The sequence below is a fragment of the Diceros bicornis genome, chromosome 18, assembly GCF_020826845.1.
Source record: "Diceros bicornis minor isolate mBicDic1 chromosome 18, mDicBic1.mat.cur, whole genome shotgun sequence".
Lineage (NCBI taxonomy): Eukaryota > Metazoa > Chordata > Mammalia > Perissodactyla > Rhinocerotidae > Diceros > Diceros bicornis.
Genome location: NC_080757.1, coordinates 10,169,714 through 10,194,051, shown reverse-complemented (window position 1 = coordinate 10,194,051; position 24,338 = coordinate 10,169,714). Strand labels below are relative to the sequence as shown.

General features: G+C 46.9%; 1 protein-coding gene across 1 annotated transcript; it reads right to left on the bottom strand.

The window, feature by feature from the left end:
- Positions 1–601: 601 nt before the first annotated feature.
- On the bottom strand, positions 602–20,856 carry CTC1 (CST telomere replication complex component 1). The gene is made up of 23 exons (XM_058559755.1): positions 20,777–20,856; positions 17,083–17,246; positions 13,324–13,561; positions 12,957–13,168; positions 12,358–12,514; positions 8,350–8,649; positions 8,121–8,249; positions 7,310–7,542; positions 7,011–7,188; positions 6,711–6,911; positions 6,079–6,205; positions 5,358–5,472; positions 4,894–5,221; positions 4,714–4,803; positions 4,271–4,464; positions 3,318–3,406; positions 3,049–3,223; positions 2,657–2,734; positions 2,073–2,217; positions 1,919–1,983; positions 1,515–1,680; positions 1,283–1,409; positions 602–1,128 (listed from the first exon to the last, which is right to left on the bottom strand). Exons 1-23 carry the CDS (start codon positions 20,807–20,809, stop codon positions 989–991), a joined length of 3,684 nt encoding a protein of 1,227 aa, XP_058415738.1. The 5' UTR covers positions 20,810–20,856; the 3' UTR covers positions 602–988.
- Between the last annotated feature and the right edge of the window lie 3,482 nt (positions 20,857–24,338).

The window sequence follows — 24,338 nt, the reverse complement described above, 5'->3', positions numbered from 1 at the left end:
CAGAACCAAAAAACTTCCCAAATACAAACTGAAAGTGATTCCTAATGACCAGGAAAGAATGTCCTCTGAACAGTTCCAAGAGGTGTGGCTCAGCTCTACCTCCCCCATCTAGCAAGCAGGTCCCAGGAAAGAAACGGGAGAACACCAGCCAAATGCATGAGCACCCCCAAATAATTGCTCTTGCAACCCCTAATTCTGTGGGTTCTGATTTAGGAGTTCCTGCCAGTCTCATGGTGTTGATCTGCCTTAGGCCTGGCCCACGGGAAACCCACAGCACTGACCCCTTGACTGTGGTTCCACCATACAGGTTCCTCACATGCCCCTCCTAATGCTTGCTGCTTCCCTCCCCCCATACCCGTCCTGTACTTCCCAAGAACTCTAGGCTTGACTTCTGGGCCCAACCTTGCTGACTAAGACAGTCATAGTGATGTTCTCTACCCTGCTGCCCACTCCCCAAATGACTCCTTTTAGGGCCTGAGTTGAGAATCATTTCTTCTGCTGGAACAGAAGCTCTTCTCCAAACCAGTTTTGGCACTGGTGGTAAACCATGGGCCAGCTGCCAGGAGATCAGGAGGCCTGAGACCCCAGAGATGAGCACAAGTGAGAAACATCACCAGAGCTTTATTGCAGACCAAGGCGCCTGTCACAAGCACCCCCACAAGGGGCAAGTCTTTTGTTCCTCTGGCCCCTGCCACAAAGGCAGAACCCAGGTGCTCAGGACCACCTGTGAGTACAGGTGCCTTGACCCCAACCAGACAGGAAATATCAACAGCACCATGATTACCAGTTTCCACAATTTCCCCAAGGCAGGTTGGCACCAGAATAAGGGGAAATTACAATAGTGTAGTAGTTTGTGAATACAGGGATCTGGGGTCCTGGTTCAATCACAGAAAAGGTGAGAGCCACGAAAAGGGGGAAGAGCTGGAGCCCAGGCCTCAAGGTTTCCAGCAGGGCAGGAAGACCTTTCAGGTCCTTGTTGTACTTCCGGTTAGCAGGAGGAAACAAAGGCCTCCAGGGAGCTGGGGTCCTCAGGCTCCTGGATAGAGAGGCATGACAGTCGGATCCTGGGACTCACACGGGTCAGTAAAGGCAGCTCCCCACACTGGAATCGCTGTAGCCGAGGAGGTTCTGAGATGGGAAGAGAGGAAAGCACATGTCCTATGCGTGTGGTTTTCAGTCCCCATCCACCATTCTCCTCCCCAACTCCAGAAATCCCCTACCAATCTCTCATCCTTTGTCCTCCTGGGTCCCATCTATCTACACTCCCACCCTCTACTCTTACCTAACGGGATGATCTTGGAGGGTTTCCTCTCAAGCTCAAAAGAAAGCACAATAGGGCGGAGGACAGAAGGGCTGGTACAAAGTGTCCGGAGGAAGAGGGTCAAGGGCTCATCAGTCTTGGCTGAGGACTAGAAAGGGAAACTCAGGATTAATGAGAACTCAAACTCCTAAACCCTCTACCAACCCCCCAGGAATCTGGGTATCTGAGCCCCCCCTTCCTAGCCATATCTCACCTCAAGTTGGGCTCCAGGCCCTGTAAATTGCAAAGCCACTCTCCCAGGCCCTCGGACAAACTCTAGGAGAGAGGTCCACTCACTAGGACACAGCCCTAGTGCTGCTGCCACCTGATGATTCCTACAGGCCACCACAGCTTCAGCAGTCCCGTCCTCCACCAGGAACCTGGGTTGGGGGTGAGGAAACAGAAACTCTCATAGCAAACCCAGTGTGGCCAGTCACCTGGACCCAACATGCCTCTCTCCCCACTGTTTCCAGTCTTTAGCTCACTTTCACTTATTCATTCAAAAATATTTATTAAGCAATTTCCACAGACCAAGAATTATGCTAACACAGGGACAGCAGACAAAGTCGTGTAATAGGGAAGTAAATGGTGCAATGGGCACCCGCCTTGTGCTCTCACCTGATACTGGCCTGGCTTATAGATGTCTGGGCGGAGCAAGTGGGGCCCTGACGAGTACACCTTCCCTGGGATGAAGACAGTGGTTGGGAAAATCCTAAGTCCCATCACATCCCTCTGGCACCCTGCACCCAGCTCAGCCTGTCCCCTCCCATACCTGGGGGCAGAGGCTGGTACAACGGGCACACACCCAGAGGAGCTGAAGGCTGAAGACAGAAACGATATGGCAAGAAGCAGTGGCCCGGAATGGGGCCCGGCCACCCTGCAGAAGTTCAGCCAGGTAGATGTGGGGCAGGGGAGCACTAAAGAGAAAGTGGGGGGGGTGGTCAACAAATAGCCAAAGGGGTTCTGAGAGCAGGGTGTCTGGAAGGACTCAGCAGGCATAGGGATGGGGACAGTACTGGCTTCTGTGCTCTCCTGGAAGCCCCATGGCCCCCATTTTGATTCTCATCTCTGATCATCATCCATTATTTCTCAGGTTTGAACAACCAAGATGTTAGCCAAGAAAGGTATTTGTATTTTAGACTGAAAAGCCTTTAAGACCCTAGAACACTAAATCTTTCAGGTAAAATGATAGGTATTGGACCTTTTTTACTTGGAGTAGAAGAATTCCTCCTGACTCAACACATTTTGCTAGGATTGGAGAAGACTGTAGTTATGGCAAAAATTCCAGAGGCAGAACATGTGTGGGGTGCAGATGCAAGGCCGTGAAGTTTGGGGATCAGGGCCTGGGGCACCGACCTGATTGTGGTATCCGGGGGAAAACTCAGGACCTGCACATAAGTAGATGACCGGAAACAACAATAAACATTGTAGGATCTGTAAGTGGAGGTGGAAGAGTGATGATGAGCAGAAAGGAGTCAATTTGAGGTAGGGGTTGGGACTGTATCACAGACTTGGCCACTCCCCTTGAGGGATGCGCCCTGACACTGGCTCTATCAAAGCAGAGGGAAGAATAAGGGAAGGACTGGTCTGGAACATCTCGTGAGGGTAGAGGGTATAAATGCCAGGGTAACATACCAAACGTAGTATCAAAGAGAAGGTGTCGTTGTGGTGTAGTTAGGTGGGGGTGAGCATTCAAGAGACCCATGTCAGTAGGGAGAGGAAGCAAGGCCAGCCACATAGATCTTCACCTGGAAACCCGTTTCTCTAGCTGGTTAAAGTAGACTCGGGCTCCTGGAAGGAGTCCTAGTGGGGGAGGCAAGTGTGGGTCTTCGATATATATGTCCAAGTGAGGGGGGAATTCACAGTCAGCAGTCTCCAGAGCTACGGTTAGCTTCACACACCCTCTCACGGCCCCAGTGCTCCCTAGAGAAGGAAAGGGGAGGGGTCAGTGGTCTCTTCAGGACCACAAGGTCCTACCACTCCATTTCATACCTTCCCCCAAAGGAGGTGTCGTTACCAGGCTTCGTCCAGAGAAGGGCTGGAAGTAGCTCACACAGTGTCCGTGACAAAATCTCAGCTGAGAAAGATACCAAGGAATCGGTGAAGCTGGAGGGTCAGAAAACACAGTGAGAACGGAGGCAAAAGAAAGTAGAGAACGGAGCGAGTCAGATCCAAAGACAGAAAAAGGAGCTCAAGTACCTGCTAGAACATCATCTAAAAGGTCCTGGAAAGCTTTGTGCTGTGTCAAATCACAGACTACAAGTAACAGGGCTTATGGGAAAAACAGGGTTGTGGCAGATCACTCAAAACCTATACATCTTTGGACCCAGAGCCTTTGCCAAGAAGTACACCAGCAGAGTTAAATCTCCACTTACATTTACACCTAGAATCTCAGTCAGTCCATCATTTGCAGCTTTATAAGCTGGGGCCCATGGCCCCTACTTCAAATCATAGATCCTCGAAAACATTCACTTCTGATAGAGACCAGTTCCATAAAAATTACACATATAATCCAGCAGGGTTTTTGTTTAGTGTTGGTTTTACGCAGCGGGAAATACCTCTACAGCTTCTTCATGTGCACTTGCAGCCACCCCAAAAAGCTTACATGAGGAAAGGACAGCTGTTCCTGAAGCCATAAGCCAGCCACTTCTTGCACTAAAGGAAGGCTCTTCTCTATAGATTTTCAGCTTTTGTCCTTATATATTTTTTATGTTTCTTATTTTTCCTTTTATTGCTAAGGCTTTTCCTGAATTGTGAGAAAGGCTGCTCACAATCATTTCAACAAAGTAACAGGCTGGGGGAAAATCGGGGATGAAACACTCCTTCCCTTACATTGACACTGTTCCTCTAGGTGCTAAAGCATGTTCAAGAAACACACGCTGTAAGAGAGAACGAATTCTTCACCCACCCCAACCACGGCCGAGGAATAGAGAGCAGCCAAATTAGCTGGAGAAGTTGGCGGACATTTACTTGGCACTGAGCAGGTCAGTCAGTGAGGATTCAGGCAGTGCCTTGTTGATATCCGGCACATCTGGGACGTCCTGGGAGCTTGCAAGTTCCACGGTCCACTCATCCTGGACAGTGAGGCAGGATGCACAGCCAGCCAACTCCAGGGGACGCTGTGATATGCAGGATGAACCTCCCTCCTCAAACAACATAGGCGTCTGCCAGGAAATGGGAAGATGACTGTGAGTGTGTCGTGATCCAGAGGGAAGTTCGTAAAATACTATGACCCAATTTTGTTCTCTCTGGAGCCTGCTGAAGGAAGTGATCCAGACACAGACAGGCCTTCTATTTGATCTAGGTCCACCCTTTTTCTAGGAGACCTAGAGAATGACCAGGCACTGGAACTTCCCCTCCAAACTCCAAGCCAAAAATGTCTTCTGGGGAAGGGTATGAAGTGGGGCACTCACGAGAGGGCCAGGAGCCACGAGTCGGTACACTTGCCCTGGGTGCAAGAACTCAAACCAGCGAACTGAGGAGCCAAGGAAGATGAGGAAAACCTATGAGGAAGGACAGCAGGGTACTGGGGTTCCAGACAGGAGCTAGGGGCACTGGAGGTCAGATCCTAGGTCCCTGCAGTCCCAGTTTACCTTCTGATCCTTGTCCTCCTTTTCCTTGAGCTCAGGTGGGCCCCATCCAGTCCCCTCGTTCCTCTGGGTGCCCCCAACCCAGCTCCCTGATATATGGAAACTGAGGGTGGGCCTGGGCACTTCCAGACTGGCTCCTGCGGGGACACAAAAGTTCCTCTTCATCAGTGCCTCCTTGTGGGACAGCAAGAATAGCCGGCTCTGTCCTAGGTGGGGACCCTCTGGGAGGGTGGGCTCTGTCTGAGGAGGTGTTGAGGAGGTGGCTAAGTGAAGGAAGGGTCTGGGTACAGGCAGGATCAGGGCATCGGCCAGAAAGAACTGAACGTAGACTCTGTTAGAAGACAAGAAATAGGTTTCTTAGGGGTGCAGGCATTGGGTGTTGTGGGCCCCAGCATTCCACCACCCGCACCAGGCCCTCTCTTTCTCCTCAGAGACTCCAAGTAAAGCCACTACCCCAAGGAGCCAACCTGGCCTGCTGCTCCTGGATGAAGCTTGTCATGCTCAGTTCCTTCCATGAAGGGAAGCTGCTTCTGACCTTCCTCTCTACAATCAACTGGAACCTCTCTACCCGCACCAGGCAGCCTAGAGGAAGAAAGTTTTCTATTTTAGCAAGAGGAGAGAACTGTGCGATGTGCAGGGAAGCAGACCACCCTGCAGGTCTCACTGCCTAACCCAGGCCTGAGCTGCTCCCCTAACACAATGTGAAGGCCCAGACTTGACCCCCACCTTAGAGTGATGATACCTCCAAGGGAGAAACCATTCCATCTGCATGTCCCACCCCTGGCCTCAATTCTACTTTCTCATAAATCTCTAAAACGCCTGTTGTTAGATCTAAGAAACTTTCCTCTCCAGGGTTTCCTTGTCTACAAATCTCGATAACCCCGAATAAGACCATTATTCTTCTAAACTAAGAATGTAGGAAATGAGAGTGGTCATCCTGTCAGGAGCTATGGAGGGAGACATGAACGTTGGGAATTGGAGTTCTGGCTAGGGGATCCCTTGCTCCTTTTCTCTAACTGCCAATACTGGTCTCCTAAATTTCTCCCAAAACTTATTGATCTACACATGCCACTTCAGCATCTCTAGTAAATCCCAACAATTTCTAGTAAATCCCAAATTCCTCCCAAGCCCTCTGTTCTGAGAACCTCTACCCTACCACTATCTTCCCTCCATCTCTGAACTCCAAACCTATGAGGCGGGGGTCAGTGAGGGGTTTTGAGTGCTTGTCCAGGAGGAGGCAGGGGAGGGAACCACTTTGGTCTCGAAGTTGCAGACAACCTTTATGAGATGAAGCCACCAGAACCCCAAGTAAAACCTGCAAGGAGATGAAGGCCGAGCCATCAGTATTTACTAAATAAATGCTGAGCGTCTACTATGTGCCAGGCACTGTGTTAGCTACAAAGTGAAAAAAAACACATGGTCTCTGACCTCAAAGAACTTATATTCAAGTGGGGAAGATGTGAAAAAACACACATGTTCATACATTTAGGAGTGGGAGAGAAAGTGTACAAACCGAGGTTAGAGGTAGGAGACCATGCAAGACCTCATAGGACATAATAAAGAGTTAGGGTTTTATTTTATATGCACTGGGAGAAATAAGAAAAGGATTTTAAAGCAAGAGAGTTCTGTAATCCAAGTTACACTTTACCCCACCTCTTTTTAATTGCTGCAGGGAGAAGGAATTGGAGGGGGCCAAGAAGAGATGGAGCAGTCTAGTGAGAAGGCTAGTGCAGTCAAAATGACAAGAAATGACTAAGGTAGTGGTAGTGAGGATGGCAAAAAAGAGCAAGTCCCCTGAGCCCTACTGGAGTCCCACTTACCGGTGCTGGGTGGAAGGCAGAGGGCAGTAGACAGAGCCAGGACCAGGCCAGGCGCTGATTGAGTTGGTAACTGGGCAAGTGAGAAGCCTCTGGGAGGGGCAGAAGGGTCTTAGGGTCAAAGGAGGCCCAGGCCTTGCACTGCCCTTCCTCTTTCAGGGCGGCCAGAGTAGGGAAAGAGCAGGGAGTCTGCAGCCGAGCATACTGTCAGAGAGAAGAGAAATCAGACTGTGTCCCCCATGCGCCCCAGGTGTCCCGCAATGCATTAGCTCTGCCACCCATCTTCCCCCCACATCCTCATACCTTCTGGAGTGGACAGTGATGTGGCTCTTCAAGGATCTCGTTGTGTGAACTCCGACTGGGGCAGCAAGATGAAGCTAGAACATCCAAGGTAGGACCCAGGAGTTGTAGCCCAAGGCTGGGGTTCTCAGGAGAGGAATGCTGCAGGAACTGGTGGTGTCTCAGCACATGGGGACACAGCCTGGGCCAGAAAGAAGCTGAGTCACTTCCCCCAAAGACCCTGACTCTTCCAGAATCCTGCTTCCCTTACAGAGGAAATGTCCTACTCCCACTGCCTCCCCAGCCCAGACCCTCATCCTCACTTGCAGGCCAGCTCCTCCAGGGCCTTGGTAGCCCACAGGTAGAGGGGAAGTCCTAACTGACGTTCCCATACCAGCTGCTCATACAGGGAGGCCCCCTGGGCTTGGTGGGGAGACGGAGTCTCAGGCTTCTGACGAGAGAAGCCCCGAAGCAGAACAGCACCACGGAGGCAGGGGGCTAGCACTGGCCTTCTTGTCCCTCCGCCCACTGACTGGAGGAGGTGAACATCCTGGAGCTGGGGGAAAGCAGAAAAAGTGAAAAAGCAGAGGTGAAGCCCCCAACTCAATGACCCCAGGCAGATTTAACTGCAGTTCTCCACTGCCTGGGCTCCAGGAGAAATACATTTCTCCTTTACAGGTTATTTCCTTCCAGCCTCCATGCCTCACCTTCCATCACAACCCACTCCCCCTGCAGTGAGCCTTCATTTCCCAGGAGCTCCACTCAGTCTTTCTGTGAGCCGGGGGGTCCTGGCTGGTGACGCTTCAGCGACCCACCAGGCTGCCTGGGATCACCCTGGCCCTACACCTGCGCTTCAGCTCCAACATCTCCTCCTCCAGTTAGAAGGCCCTTCTGTGAAGCAGATGCTCTGGCTCCAACCCCTACTCCTGGTGCGCCAGGCTCTATTCTTTCTGATCTGAGCTCTCATCCAAATCATTCTTAACAAAAGCACCCCTCACCCTAACATACACACTTATTATTTTTATATTTTTGCTAAAGAGATTTCCACCCTGCTGCAGAAAAAGACTAGCCCATAAAGGTAAGAGAAGCTGCTGAAAGGGCCTCTTTTTGTCACCAGCCCTGACCCTCACATACTTCCAGACAGACTCCTGGGCGCACCACCCGCCTGAGGCCATGGAATTGCTGGTAGGCGAAGCAGAGCCCCAGCTGCCCATCCAGCTCATAGAGGCCAGCAGACTGATTCAGCACGCCAGTGACCGTTCCCTGCAAAGAAGCCAAAGGGCCAGTTCATCCCTATTTCCTTCCTCTTTGGAGACCCACATTTCCTGCCCCTCGAGTTCTAGGATCTCTCCGGTATGCTCACCATATATGATAAGAGTCTGGAGTCCCGGACAAGACCTTTTTGACCCTTCTTGTCCTCGGAGTTGCTAGGCCTGGGGAGTGGCTTGGGGTCACTCTTGGAGGGGTCAGCCTCCAAGAGGGGTCCATCCAGCTCCAGTTCCAGCTCTCGCACACACTCTGGTTTCAGCGGCAAGAGACGGGAGGAGGGACTGGTTGTCCAAATGTAGTAACGATGACCACGGATCTTGGATACTCGCAGCTCTGTCAGTACATAGTCCCTACTAGGCCAAAGGGCTCGATGCCACACCAGCTGGGCAGGGACCTGGCTTGTGCAGAGGCAGGCAACATAGTACATGAGTCACTTCCCACGATGCTGCCCCTCTGCCAGAGTCCCTTTCCATCATTTGACCTCAAAGACTTGCTCCTCATGAGCATTCCTTGCCTCTTCATCTTCCCTGTTTGCCAATTAAATCTTAAGTCATAGAATTTTCATAGTATTTTCATGGTCTCTCCCCTCTCATAAGAGCTGCCAAATATTTTCTAATCCCTCCCCCAAGATACAAACCATCCCTAAAACTTCCTCCAAAATACATAAACATTCCATTCAGAAAATTATGTCCTTTTTGCATTTCCCCTATGCCACCCATAACATACAAACAAATTTCATTTATTTAATCCATATGTACTAGGTACATATGTATCCAGTATTGGGATAGATGTTAAGGGAAATATAATAGACTGTTCTCTCTTCTCCAACATATTTCAAACCACTGGGGAACACAGACACAAACCCAAGTAATAATGTGGAGCCATATATGATCAAGTGGCAAAAACAATACACGTTTGATAAGGCTTCAGAGAAAGAAAGAGAAGGTCATGATGGGTTGGAATGATCAGGAAGGCCTAGTGAAAGAAGTGGAACTTGAAGAGGGTCTTAAAGGACATCTCCGGTTTGGTGAAGTGGCGAGGAGAGAGAAGGATGATTCAAGTAGGAGGCAACAACATAGAAACGTTCAGAACTCAGAACGAGCAAGGTAGTGAAAACACTGGCCAGGATGGAGAAGGAATGTTATTGGGAATTGCAGAAGACAAGATGGGAGAGCCAAGATGTGGAAAAAACAGAGAAATGGCATGCTGAAGACTTATTTTATAGGAAAATGAGAAACATCCAAGTAGGGAAATAAAAATAAACATCTGACAGCGGGGTATCATATGGACTGGAGAAGGGTGGTTGTTGAAGAAATTTAAGCACAAGGACACAACTTTCATGGATGGGACTGCTCATAAATATAACAACCTTCTAGTGTATGTTCCTCCCACAGGCATAACAGAGCACTGCTGCCATTCTCAGGGGCTTCAAAACACACTGGTGACTGAAGGTACTTGAGCTGCACAGTTCCCTGTGCTCAACTTCACAGACCTCCATTTCTACTCTAAAACCAGCTGAGTACCAGCAATCAGATGCTGGACGTCACCACTCATCATAAGATATTACTAAGACCTCCCTTAAGCTTACTACTTGTGCGAAACAAGTCGTTAATAATGGTTTGACTGAACAAACGAGTAAATGAATGAATACTGGTGCTTCCGCTCTCCCTGCTCCCCTTTTGCTCATCAGACTTCGTCTAACCTTTCACTAGGACCTCCCAATATCACAGCCCCTTCTCCTTCATTCAGACATTGAGGTCCTTCCCTTGCTCTGTCCAAATGCCAGGATCAAAATGCCAATCCCCTGAATCCTGTCCTTTTTATCCACCTTCACCCTTCAGCTTACCAATACCGCATCACCACAGCTCTGTTTCTTCAACCCGTTTTCTAAGGCAAAAACCCTACCTGAGGAAGACAGACCCATGCCACCCCAGTGCCAAATACTGATGCTGACCCTCTCCAGCTGGGCCCCCGTCACTGCTTACCAATCTCTTACCCCCAACTATCTAGCACAGCAGTTACTCTGAACCTTTACTCCTCTTTTCAGAGTCCAGTCCTTCATTTTGAAGAGATGATCTCACTCCTCTATCATAGAAGAGATTCACTGGAGGCATCTCAAGCAACAGTATGTCTCCAATGTCTCTTCAGTAGCCTATAAACATACCAAAATCACTCTTCCCTCACCTCCCAGGCTTATTCCAAACCCCACCTCTGTACCTCATAGTGCCTCGTGCGTGTGCACTTATCTACCAAAGTACTTACGATCCTGAACGTAATCGCTGACTTACTTATCTGGCTGAGAGCTTCCAGAGGACAAGAGCCATTATCTTATTCAGTTTTGTGCCTGTGAACTGACCAATATGCCTGGCATATAGCACATGCTCAATAAAGGTTGAATCTTGCTACAGGTGATTCCCCAGTCCTGAATATCCTCCCTTCTCTTCTAGTGATTCAAATTCTACCCACCCTTCAAGACCCAGATCGAGTCTAAACTCCCTTGTAAGGCTTCCCTCCACATAATAAACTCTAGTTGATCTGCTATAGCAGTTACAAACTACACTTACATACTGTTTTGTATTATTCTCTGCTTGTTTTATAAACCAATACCATATAGAATCTACAATATGATTGTAAACTACCCAAAGGTCTTACCCTACTTTAGCAACCCTGCAGAAATTCAAGTGCATTTCAGAGATCTCTCCCTTGACATACAATACAATAACGAGCCAACCTCACCCTGTAGAGAATTTTCAATTGGTCTCCAGGAGACTTAAAACATTCTAATGTAAAGAAAATACATAAACTCCTCTTTAACCCAGGAAGAAAAAACAAGATCAGAAATTTGGGCAGCTTCTAAGCATTTTTAGTTTTAGCATCTTTAATTCCTTTACACTCTAATCAGTGTTAAATCAGTTAACTGTTAATCAGTTAATCAGTTAACTGTTAATCAGTTTACTCAAGCTCATGCTTCACACAGACACAAGTAAGAATTCTTAGAGTGCTAACAAATTTCATAGTTTCCTTTTTTGATATCACGTTAGACAACTTTTTTATCCTTTGTTTTGAATGCTTTTGAAACATTATTCAGATAACTGTATAAGTCATATAACAATAATGTATAAAAATTAATGATTTTTAAAATTATACCAGTTGATGTAAAAAGAATCAACAATAAGTACCAAGTTTTTAAAAAAGTACACATAGGGAAGGGCCAGCCTGGTGGTGCAAGCGGTTAAGCACGCGTGCTCCGCTGCGGCAGCCCGGGGTTCGCCGGTTCGGATCCCAGGCGCGCACCGATGCACTGCTTGTCAGGCCATGCTGTGGCGGCGTCCCATATAAAGTGGAGGAAGATGGGCATGGATGTTAGCCCAGGGCCAGTCTTCCTTAGCAAAAAGAGGAAGGTCGGCAGATGTTAGCTCAGGGCCGACCTTCCTCACACACACACAAAAAATTGTAAAAAAGTACATGTATTCAATGTTTTAATAGTGTTAAGATAAATAATTGTCTTGGTCATCCTATTTTTTTTTTTTTTGTGAGGAAAATCAGCCCTGAGCTAACGTCCATGCTAATCCTCCTCTTTTTGCTGAGGAAGACAGGCTCTGAGCTAACATCTATTGCCAATCCTCCTCCTTTTTTTCCCCACAGCCCCAGTAGATAGTTGTATGTCATAGTTGCACACCCTTCTAGTTGCTGTATGTGGGACGCGGCCTCAGCATGGCCAGAGAAGCAGTGCGTCAGTGCCCCTGGGATCCAAACCTGGGCCGCCAGTAGTGGAGCGTGCACACTTAACCGCTAAGCCACGGGGCCGGCCCTTGGTCATCCTTTTAATACAAGAGAAAAACAAGTGATTCTAGTAGTTTTTCAAAATGTAACACACAAAAGTTGTCTACTCTAGTGAGATGCACAGGAGGAAAGTCTATTCCCTACCTCCGGTAAATAGGAAAGACGTTACCTGGAAGCTTCCCTCAAGTGCAATGTTCCAGAAAACAACTCTCCCCAGCTGTCCTTTCCCACATGGTTCCTCCTATGATGTTATCTTTCCTATTAAGAGTTCTAACACCCATTCCACACTGCACATCCCTGAATTGACCCTAATCCTCACCTGCACGATGATGGACACATGACTGCCAGCTTGGCTGCCAGCTGGGGATGATCTTCCAAGAGACAGGATGAAGTAAGCTTTCTTTTGACTTTTCACCAGAGCACTCAATCGAACCAGTTTCCCAGCCAGGTTTGTTTGCCCAACTCTGAGCTTGCTTCTAAAGAAGGTAAAAAGGGGAGGGGAGAAGTCTTCTTCTTCTTTTTTAATTTGAAGATCTGATTGGCTTTATTAAGCAATTCATGAATTTGGCAGCATCCCAGATATATCCCAGTAGACAGATACTCAGAAGTCATTTTTATTTCTCTTCTTTTTCCCTACAAATGCCTTCCCTCCCACTATAAAAAATAATCCAGTGACGTAAAATGTCTATAGCCCAAAGCCATTATTCTAAAAACCTCCTTCGAACTCTTCTTGCCCTTAGATAAGGCACACTTCCCTTGAAGACTCCTGCTCTTACCATTCTCAGAGGCCCTATCGTTCCCTTGATTGGAACATTCCATCCATATTACTCTCAATACCTTTCTTTCCCTCCTTCCACTGACCCACCAGCATCTTCCCAGTTTCACAGTGCTCCCTCCTCCCCTAGAGAGAAGAATTACCTGTGCCTGAGCAGGCGGGAAGCAGTTTCTGGGTAGAGAACAGGCATAGGGGTGAGAGGGCCAGGACTGATGGTCAAGGGAAACACTGGCACCGGGGCACCCCAGAGTTCCAAATGCCCTTCCCCTGAGCAACTCCACCTGGTAGGAGGGAGGTAACTCCAACTGGGGAACAGAAAGAGATGGCCCAACCAAGAAAGGTCCAGATCTATGAGCTAGAAAAGACCAAGGACAAAGGTTAACCAGGACCCTAGCATCCAATCCACCCCCCTCCACCTTCGTTCGCTCAGAGACTTAATTGCCTTAACTGCGTCCCTAGACGCCATTCTTGTTAGGATCTGAGGCATCTGACCTCCCCCTCCCTACTCACCTCACACCCCAGAACACCAGTGTTATCTCTCACATAGAGGCTTCCATTCCTGCACTCTTGTTCCAAGTCTCCTGATACGTCTGTTAGTGTCCCTAAAAGTATCAGCCGCTCCCGGGGCAGGGGGACCCCACTTGGTCCAGCCTCTTGGGCCCAAGCCTGGTATGCAGTGCTGCTCCAGGACAGGTGGCTGCAGCATGGGAGACGCTGGTGGGTCCTGAGGTCCTGTACTGAGACAAAGCTGCAGAATGAAAGAAGCAGAGGTCCTGCAAAGCTGCATCCAAGCCTAGGACATTACCCTCAATCCTGACAAATCCCCCAAGATCCCAAGGAAAGTCTGATGGGGAACATGGACTAAGAGAGGAGTTTGTCTGATTGACTGATTGAAGGGGAAAAAGTTGGGGGTAAGGGCCTAAGAAAATGAGGACAGAGTCTGGGTGTACCTAGGGAAGGCAAGAAGTCTGTGCTGAATGATATCTTGAACAAGATAGTGCCACAGAGAGGACCCAGAGAAATGAAGGAGGAATGCAAGAGTGGCCTGAGGAGATGAGTGTGTGGGGAGAACATCTGACAGATAACACCCAGCTTGCCTGACAGCATCTCAGCTCCTAGCTCCACCAAGAACTCCAAGGGGGCCACTGAGGCATCTGCCTAAAGGCTCAACCTCACTGGCCCCAGCCACGTTTCCTTCCTAGTCTAGAATATCACAGTACTAGAGACTGGCTGGGAAGCTGAGGCTGAGAGCGGAGTTGGTATCAAGAGTTCCCAAATCTCAAGAGATGCTTGAGATCAGTCATTCTTAAGCAAAGTGTTGCAACACCGCTGAATCACTGTCAATTGTGCGGTATATCACAGATAATGCAATACAAATAATAAATTATTAAAGTTGTGGTAGATTCACATTTTTGTAATACCACTCTTCTGCTGATTTGCATTCCTATGATTTTTTCAGTGGAAAAGAAACAGAATAAGGTTACAAAACACTACAATTTATCCTCCTTGTTGTACTCATGAACATAATCCACACGTGAGCACTAAAGATTGGAAACGCTGTTCTAGGTGGCCACTCCCCTTCCACATCTGCTTCATCCTTTCCCAACAACTTTGGAGCAGATAAAACGCAAAGACAGAAACTAACATGTGTTGAGCCCCTGCTAATGCACATACTATACTGGGTCCGTTCACACTCTATATGGCATTGAATCTTCACCAAAAAACCCCATAAACACCAGCAATGGGGAAACTTGGAGAGGTTCAGGTACACAGTGGCATGGGTGGCAAAGCCAGGTGTGTCTCACTTGAAAGTCCATGTTCTTTCTCTGTGTTTACCTACTTCTCTAAAGGCCCAGGGAAAAGCAACTGGAGAACTGTCCCTTGACCCTAGGCATGTTAAGGACAGAAAACGGTACGGGTCACCTTGCCCAGATTCTTCAGGGTGTGGGTCAGGAAACCGAAGGTGATAAGCTCTAATCTTTTGTATCTGTCATTGCTCTCCAACTTTCAAGGCTTACACACCACAGTGCCTGGCACATGGTAGGCACTCAATGAAGGGGAATGGAAAAATGAATGAATAAAATATTTATATCAAATAATCTCTATTTTATCCTCATCCACTGTTCTTTATGGACACCTCACTTCTACAAATTGTGCTATTTATTTTACATTTATCTTGAAGAATAACAAGAAACTTTAAAAAGGTTCCAAGTTTCCTAAAAATTGCTGACTTACCACTTTTCAATTATTCTAGTAATGCCAGAATTTTGAAAATTTGGATCTTCCTTTCCTTAATTAGATTGTGATCACTGAGGCCACTAGGCACATACTCAACTCACCTGTGGGAGACTAACCCCACTGCAATAGAGGTTCATGAGAATCACTACTCCTTTGACTACGACTATTCCATAGGTAGCTCTCCTGTCCCAGGGCCTTTCCCATGCCAGCAAGACAAATTTCAAATGAGATGTCATTCTATGTTTAAATAAATAATGTATTTAATCTCTAGAGTTATGGACATGGACAAGAATTGTAGGAAAAGGAAAAACAGAGTCTAATGGAGTAAAATAAGAATAGTTACATAGGAGGAAAAGAAAAAAGCCCCCAGGTAAGAGTGTCCTCAGAAATTACTTTGGAATTAAAATAAAATATAATTTAATGCCTATCAAATAGGCAAAAAAAATTTTTTTTTTACGAAGGTAAAACCAAATATGGAAAAGCTTCCGGATGTAGATGTGTGCTGTATGTGCGTCAATTGGTGCAACTCCATTGGAGAGCAATGTGAAACGGCCAGTGAGGCTGACACTGGATGAGCCTGCACTTCCCTTCAGGACAGTGGTTACTTCTGGAGAAGGGGAGGGGAGAACTGGGTCAGAATAGAGCACTTAGGAGACTTCACTAAATCTGTAATGTTTTACCTTTCATAAAAAAGAACTGAAGCAAATATGGCAAAATATTAAGGTTTTTAAAAGTTGACCAGTAAGTACCTGGCTACACACAATGTCAGTAGGCACACTGTTTAGTTCAGCTGACTGTCTTTCGTAGGCAAGACTTTCTCAACGGAGGAAGCAGTGTGTTGATTTACATTCTGGTGGACCAGCATTTTTAGTTATCCCTGGTTTATAACAAAGTCCATGGATGAAAAAAATCACACAGAATTTTGAAAATGATGTTTTGGATGACACAGAGTACAATTAAGCTGTCTTCTCACTAAAGATCCCTTGCCTTAACTGACTGAAACAGATTGCCAGGCTGAGTGAGCTGTTTCCCAAACTGCCATAAGCACAACAAGGAAGGCAGTGCCAGGGAAAAAGCATCCTGTGCTCAAATAAGTTTGGGCAATGTCAAATTATACAAAGCTGAACAGATTTCTACCTTTTTTATTCTTCAAAGGATAAATAAACAGTGATATGCATACTCACATAATAGAATACCATAGAGCAGTTAAAATAAATGAGCTAGAGCTATCAATAAGAACAAATCTCAGAAGCATAATGTTAAGCACAAAAAGCAAATTGCAGAGAATCTATGAGGTATGGTATCATTTATATAGAGTCTAAAGGTGTGCAAAACTCTACATTGCTTATGGACAGATGCATGTGTAGTAAAAATATAAAGATATTCATAGGAATAATACATCCCATATTCAAGAAAGTGGTTACTTCTATGAGAAGGTCAACAGGTTTCTTTTTGCAGGACTTTTCAGAGCCTTTAATATGTTAATGAGCCTCATGACTCTCCTAAAGAAGGCTGTCATATCCAATGTCTCTCAAACTTATTTGGCCATGGAACCCTTCTCTTGTGGTACTTTATTAACATTGCCTAGAACAGTTTAGGAAATGATGGTGCAGTAAAAAAACCAAAAAAACAAAAAACCACCTTCAGAAGACCTTAAACTCAGGTCTTCTTAAACACAACTACCTGCACCTGGTGAAGTTATAGTTCTCTGTATCTTAGTTTCCTAATTCACAAAATGAAATATCAGTCTCTCTCCCCATTTTGAGACTTTTTTTCCAAATTTTCTTTCTATCTTCTCTTCCTCTCCTTGTCTCTAAACTTGACTTAAGCCAGTTTAGGAGAACTATAGGACAAGTTAGGCAGCTTGATGGAGAATGGGAAAGTTTGGCAGAAGGGGGCTGTGTTTAGCACATCTTTTCCTCCCCTCAGCAAGTTTCCCCTCACTCTTCTCCTTTCCCTTTTTTTTTTAAACTATAAATCCTTCCTCTCCAATCCCAAATTTAACTTCCTCTGAACCCCACCTCTCCTTACCTGTAGCTGAGGGGCAGTGTAAAACCCCGGTTCCTTCCCTGGGACAACCAGATAGTCTTCACACAGTCAATAACCAACTGAGTCAACTGGACATTAGGCTCCTTGTCAGCTGGACACAGGGTCTCTTGGATGGAGGCCTGGGCAGCCTCGAGCCAGGCTTGCTCCTGAGGAAAGGGAATCTAGTTAAAACACCTTCCTGATCATCCTGCCCACCAAGGAAATTTGGGGAAGAATAAAGGAATAGATAACCAATAAAATCAAGAGGGCATGTAAATGAAGATGAAAAGTAAAGGAGTTTAGAACTTGAAGGAACTTTAGAAGTCTTAATCCAGCCACACAATCAACTCAGACAACTGGCCTTCCAGCTTTAGTCTTGCTTTTCTCTAACAAACCTGTACCAATCCTTAAAGCACTCAACTGGAATACCTACAGTCTTGTGTTGCTTAATGACAGGATACGTTCTGAGATATGCGCCCTTACGCATTTTTGTCATCGTGCAAACATCAGAGTGTACTTACACAAACCTAGATGGTATAGCCTACTACACACCTAGGCTGTATGGTACTAACCTTACGGGACCACTGACATATATGTGGTCTGTCACTGACTGAAACGTCCTCATGCAGCGCATAACTGTACTCCTCTGTGAACCTTCTCTGACCATCCCAGGCAGGCTGTTGCTTCCTTGGAGCTCCCACAGCACCTTGCACATACCTCTCTTAAGAGCAATGATTGGGCCAGCCCCGTGGCTTAGCGGTTAAGTGCGCGTGCTCCGCTGCTGGCAGCCCGGGTTCGGATCCCGGCGCGCACCAATGCACCGCTTCTCTGGCCATGCTGAGGCCGTGTCCCACACACAGCAACTAGAAGGATGTGCAGCTATGACATACAACTATCTACTGGGGCTTTGGGGGGAAAAAAAATAAGTAAAATTATAAAAACAAAAAAAGAGCAATGATTACTAGATATAGTGATTTCCCATCTTATGTGGGGTCTGGTTCTAAACCCAGCAAGTTGAAAAACAAGATTGGTCAAAATCACTCTTGAAAAAATCCTTTAAATTGCTTTTAAGAATAAGACATAGTACTGTATAGTAATATGTATGTGGAAAGCTAAATGTGCCTAATAATGGACAGTACATATAAAGAATATAGGCACAGCATAATTTTTAATCATTCCCTTTTTTTTTTTAGTCAAGTGTATACATTTGAGCTCTCATAAGCCAAATACATATATGACACAATCTCTTTGGATTTGTTTCCTGTTTCATCTTTTCAGCTAAGATGTGGGCTTCCTAAGGAGGACATGAACCATCTTTGTATGCTTGCCACAGATTCTGGACACACAGTTGCCTCTATATATACATAACTCTAGGGAAGGGGGTCAGCTTGGCCTATTCCCAGCGCTAGGCAGCTTTACTTTAAAATTCCAACAGAGTTCAACAATACTTAGGGGTAGGACCTTTATCTTTCTTGATCCCCAGTGATAATTCTAAACCATTACACTCTATCCCTTTTCCTCCAGTGCTCCTCTATTAGCCTTCCGGTCAATCCTCCACATTCAGCTCATCTTCAGCAGCTTGAAAACAGCTTGATAAACCAGTCTTCAACTTCTAGATGACTTCATTGTCCTTGTGGAAAGCCCTACCACTGACCTTCCCCTTCATCCCACCTCAGCCAAACACTCTCATTCATGGTCAGGGTTGTCAAAACAGGACCAAGTCATCATTCAGAACTGCCCACCAGGAATGCAAACTGGCACAGCCTCTATGGAAAACAGTATGGAGATTCCTCAAAAAATTAAAAATAGAAATACCTTATGATCCAGCTACTCCACTACTGGGCATCTACCCAACGAACCTGAAATCAACAATCCAAAGAGGCTTACACACCCCTATATTCATTGCAGCATTATTCACTATAGCCAAGACATGCAAGCAACCCAAGTGTCCCTCCACTGATGACTGGATAAAGAAGATGTGGTATATATATACCACGGAATACTACTCAGCCATAAAAAAGACAAAATCATCCCATTTGCAACAACATGGATGGACCTGGAGGGTATTATGTTAAGCAAAATAAGCCAAAAAGAGAAAGTCAAACACCAGATGATTTCACTCATAAGTGGAAGATAAACCAACACACAGACAGAGAGAACTGTTTGGTGGTTACCAGGGGCAAGGGGGGGTGGGGGGTAGGCACAAGAGGTGAAGGGATGCATTTATATGGTGACTGACAAACAACAATGTACAACAAAAATTTCATAATAAAGGAAAAGAAAAGAGAAAAAAAAGAACTGCCCACCAACATAACCAAAGCCCAGACTCACACACTTTCTGTTAGCTCCTATTCCTCCAAGAGCTGGTCCATTGCTTGGTACACTGAATACTACTGTTTCTCACAGTGGAACTGCAGTGAGCCATAAACACGTCTCCGTCCACTCCCTCCACCACAGTGGTACCACTGTCAGAAATCACCAAAGTTTTATTAAAAATGCAGGTGATTTTTAGGTGATTTCATCTACTGAATCAGAATCCTGGAGGAGAGGGGGAGGGCCAGAGTCTGTAACTTAAGGTCCCCAGATTAATATTGATATAGGCTGAAGTTTGAGGACACTATACACTTTCCTCTTAATAACCTCATCCACTGGATAGCTTTTTTTAATTCTTTTTTTTTTTTGAGGAAGATTGGCCCTGTGCTAACATCTGTTGCCAATCTTCCTCTTTTTCTTTTTTCTCCCCAAAGCCTCAGTACACAGTTGTGTATCACAGTTGTAGGGTTGTAGCTCTTCTATGTGGAACAGCCGCCTCAGCATGGCTTGATGAGCAGTCAATAGGTCTGCGCCCAGGATCTGAACCCGCGAACCCCAGGCCGAAGCCCAGGCTGCTGGGCCGGCAGGCCGCAGAAGCGGAACGCGCTAACTTAACCCCTAGGCCACCAGGCCGGCCCCTCACTGGGTAGCTTTAACAGCCATCAATAGATGCTGATTGTTCCTAAATCTCTAGCTGAGATCCCTCCCCTGAACTCTAGTTATATCCATTTTTCTACCGGATTCTCCACCTGGCCAACCTACAGGCACCATGCATGGCAACACTGAACTTTTCAATTGGTACTTTCTAGTCCACTCGCTACACTGCTACTTCAGGAAACGAAAACTCAGATCTCATCCAATCACTCTTCTGCTTAAAACTCTTCAGTAACTCCCAATTACTCTCAAAAACTAGAGTTTTTCAAAGACACCTGCTCTATCTCGTCTTTGAACATGTTTTTGACTCCGCCTTAAACCTGTTTCAGCGCTTTTTTGCCTGGCTGACTCCTACACGCACTTCTGGTCTCAGAAGCTTTTCCCGATTATCAATTACCCCTTTCCCCTACAGCTGCGTCAGGGGTCTCCCCCAGGAACCCACAGCCCCACAGTTCGCCATGAGTCTGCTCCTGGCTTCCCACCGGGCTGGAAGCCTCGAGAGGGGACGCAGACGTGTTCACGGCTCACCGCCGGCGCCGCAGAACGGAAGGAACAAATATATCGGCAGAACCGGTGAGAGGGGTAGGTCGAACAGCCTCCCAGGTCCCCCCGCCCAGGCGCGGCCAGCCAAGACAGGGAGGCAAAGAGGCAAGGTGGAGGAAACAGGAGAAGAGAGAAAAATCCAGAACAGACATGAGAAAAGGGCCAAGGGAGGGAGAACCCCACTCACGGAGCCAGGAGCCTGAGCACGACACGCCGCCATACTGCGCCCGAGGCTCCGTTCCTGCGAAGCGCGCGAACGGCGGGCGGCGCGGGTACTCGCGCGAGGGACGCTCGGTGACGTCAGCGGTGGGCTCGTCTCCGGCTCCACCTCCGGCTCCTCCCCGGCTCCACCTCCGGCTCCACCTCCGGCTCCTCCCCACCCCGCAGGCTTAGGACCTCTTTACTCCGCTCCCACCTCGGCCTCTCTCTCCGGCACCCCGGTCTCCCTTCCGCAGTGGCATCCTGTCTGGCGTCCCTGCGATGGGGCGGAGGAGCTCAGGAGCTCGTCACAGCAGGCCTGGCTGGTAACTCCTAAGCATCTTTTCGATTTCCCTGATCTTGCCAAGGAGGGAGAAGTGTTTCCTCCTTAATGCAGCCAGAGCACATCATTCATACTTGTGTTATGGCCTTAACTTATTGCTAAAATTATTTAACTGTTTCTCCCACTTGGCTGTGAGTACCCAGAAGCCATATCCTATTTATCTTTGTATTCTGGTATCTAGAACAGTGTTTCTTGCTAAATAAGAAGTTGGTAAATATTTGTGGATCAACTAATGAAAGCCTGTGCTCTCCCTAATTCACTCAACCAGCCAATCACTCTACAGCTTAGTAAGCAGTGAACAGAATTCATGCAACTATGTGCCAGGCACTGTTCTAGGCTCTGACGATACGGATGCGAACAAAACATATAAAAATCCCTGCTCTCGTGGAGTTTACATTCTAGGACGAGGAAACTGACAGTAAAAAATAAAAAAGGTAAAATGTGGAGAACATTAGTAAAAGGTGCTGTAGAAATGTTACTGAACCAAGTGGGCTTGCCTCTTGGTGAGTTAAATAAGACTCTACACCAGTGGAAGTTGTCTCACAAAGTAAAGTGTATTTGCAGCAAATAGGAGGCTATGAGGAAAGATTTCCAAAGTCATGGTGTCCCCAAACAAAGGCAAGGAGGAACTTTTATTTGGTTGGGGAATGAATGTTCAAAAGGGAGAGGCGCAGGGGCCGGCCTGGTGGCGCAAGCGGTTAATTGCGCATGCTCCGCTGCAGCGCCTGGGGTTCGCCGGTTCGGATCCTGGGTGCGCACAGACACACTGCTTGTCAAGCCACGCTGTGGCGGCGTCCCATATGAAGTGGAGGAAGATGGGCACGGATGTTAGCTCAGGGCCAAGCTTCCTCAGAAAAAAAGAGGAGGATTGGCGTCAGATGTTAGCTCAGGGCTGATCTTCCTCACACACACACAAAAAAAAACTACAAAAAGGAGAGGCGGGTACACTGCAGATTATGGTAATGAGGCTTAATCTCCTCTTGAAGAGATCTTCGCATCAAGGTCCTGGGCACAGCTCTTGTAGGGAGGCTTGGTTAGCTTCAGGGTGCCTACTGGTTGTCTCCTTAACATAACAGGTAAATGCTTCCAAACCCACCCTTGAGTTCCTCAGGGCACTAGTCAGTGACAGATGGAGAAATAGGGAATGCAGAGGGTGGTGTGTCCCCTTTATATAGAGAAGGCCTTACTGAAAAGGTGACTTTATAGTAAAAAATTGAAAGAGATGAAGGATTCAAGTGATGGGGATCAAAGAGAAAGAATGGACAGGGGGAACAATAAGCACAAAGGCCCTGTGGTGGAAAGAAACGCAAGGAAGTCAGTGAGGCTGGAGGGGAGGAGAGATTAAAAAAGTAAAGTGAAAGAGAGGCATTTAAAGCTATTGTAGGGCCGGCCCGGTGGTTTAGCGGTTAAGTGCGTGCGCTCCACTACTGGCTGCCTGGGTTCAGATCTCTGGCGCGCACCATCGCACCACTTCTCCGGCCATGCTGAGGCCGTGGCCAACATACAGCAACTAGAAGGATGTGCAACTATGACATACAACTATCTACTGGGGCTTTGGGGAAAAAAAAACGGAGGAGGATTGGCAATAGATGCTAGCTCAGAGCCGGTCTTCCTCAGCAAGAAGAGGAGGATTAGCATGGATGTTAACTCAGGGCTGATCTTCCTCACAAAAAATAATAGAAAAAAATTAAAGCTATTGTACACTTATGGCAGCTTCAAATTGTTTTTGAAACTAGAATAAACATCGATTACAATATAGTAAGTATAAACATTGTAGACAATAAGAATGCTCTAGTCATTTGACAGGAAAATAAAGACTTTAATTCTACAAATTATGGTGTCCTTTAATTCACCTTCGTGTGATGCAAGCTCTCTATTTCTTATTGCGTAAACTAGTTATGCACTGTGATGCCAAGTTCTTTATAAAGTGAATCTTTGTTTGCAATTATTTCCCGTTATTACATCAGAGACGTGTTCCTTCCCTTTCTACCAAAACAACAGAAGAAGCTGAAACCTCTTTCTCACTCCATTCCAGCCACACTGGCCCCTTTGTAAGAACACCAGTCAAAGCCTCGTCAAAGCCCCAAACATAATCATTCCTTTTACTTTTGGCATTTCTCAACTCTAGGAGACCCCTTCTATTTACCAAATACATGAAGATGTGCCTTACATCCTAGTATTTACTTTTTATAGTTCATAGGAGGGAGTGTTGAGTTTGGGCTACAATGATCAGAGAAAGTTGTACTGGATCCTCCACCAACACCATTGGTGTTATTTAAATGTCAGGTTAGGAGCTTAATCTGGTGGCAGCATACAGGACCAAATGAGAGGGGCACAAGAGAACAGGAGGCCACTGAAGTAGATCAGGCTTGATTAAATAAGAGTCTTAAAGGAAAGTGGTGGGTGGGAGGAAGTTAGGGAAGCTTGCAGAAGAGTAGTTGGTCTGTCACAGAGGGAGGGATGTGTGGAAGATTGGAAACTGTCTCAGACTTGGTGATTTTGAACAGGCTGTGCTTGTCCTGGGGGCAGCTGGAGATATGGGACCACCAAAGTCAGGAGAGGAATCAGGGCCAAAGGGATGAATCTGGAAGTCTCTATATGGAGGTGAAAGCTGAAACCTCATAGTACACTGGAAGTGCTAAAATGAGGATACAGGACCAGAAAGACAGAGAGCTGAGCAAACTAAGGCTCCCGGAAGGAGCTGGAAGGCAGGTATTGGATGGAGCTAGGGAGTGCCTGGAGGGAAAGAAACCAAGGAGTGCTTGGATGTCGAGGATCAACATGTGGCATCTGTCAGAAGTGAGTCAGAGGGGTCGGCCTGGTGGCGCAAGCTGCGGCAGCCCCGGAGGTTTGCCGGTTTGGATCCCGGGTGCGCACCGACGCACTGCTTGTAGAGCCATGCTGTGGCAGCATCCCATATAAAAAAAAGTAGAGGAAGATGGCCACAGATGTTAGCTCAGGGACAGTCTTCCTCAGCAAAAAGAGGAGGATTGGCATCAGATGTTAGCTCAGGGCTGATCTTCCTCATATACACACACACAAAAAAAAAGTGAGTCAGAGAGTATTTATTTCAACAGGCTGGAACCTTATACACCAAACAGGTAATAACTTATGTCTGGGGCAGGGCTGGAATTCAGGTGAGGCATGTAGCGGGCAAAATACCTTAAGCTAGTCTTGGCCCTGGGGAGGAGAATGAAGTGGGAGAAGG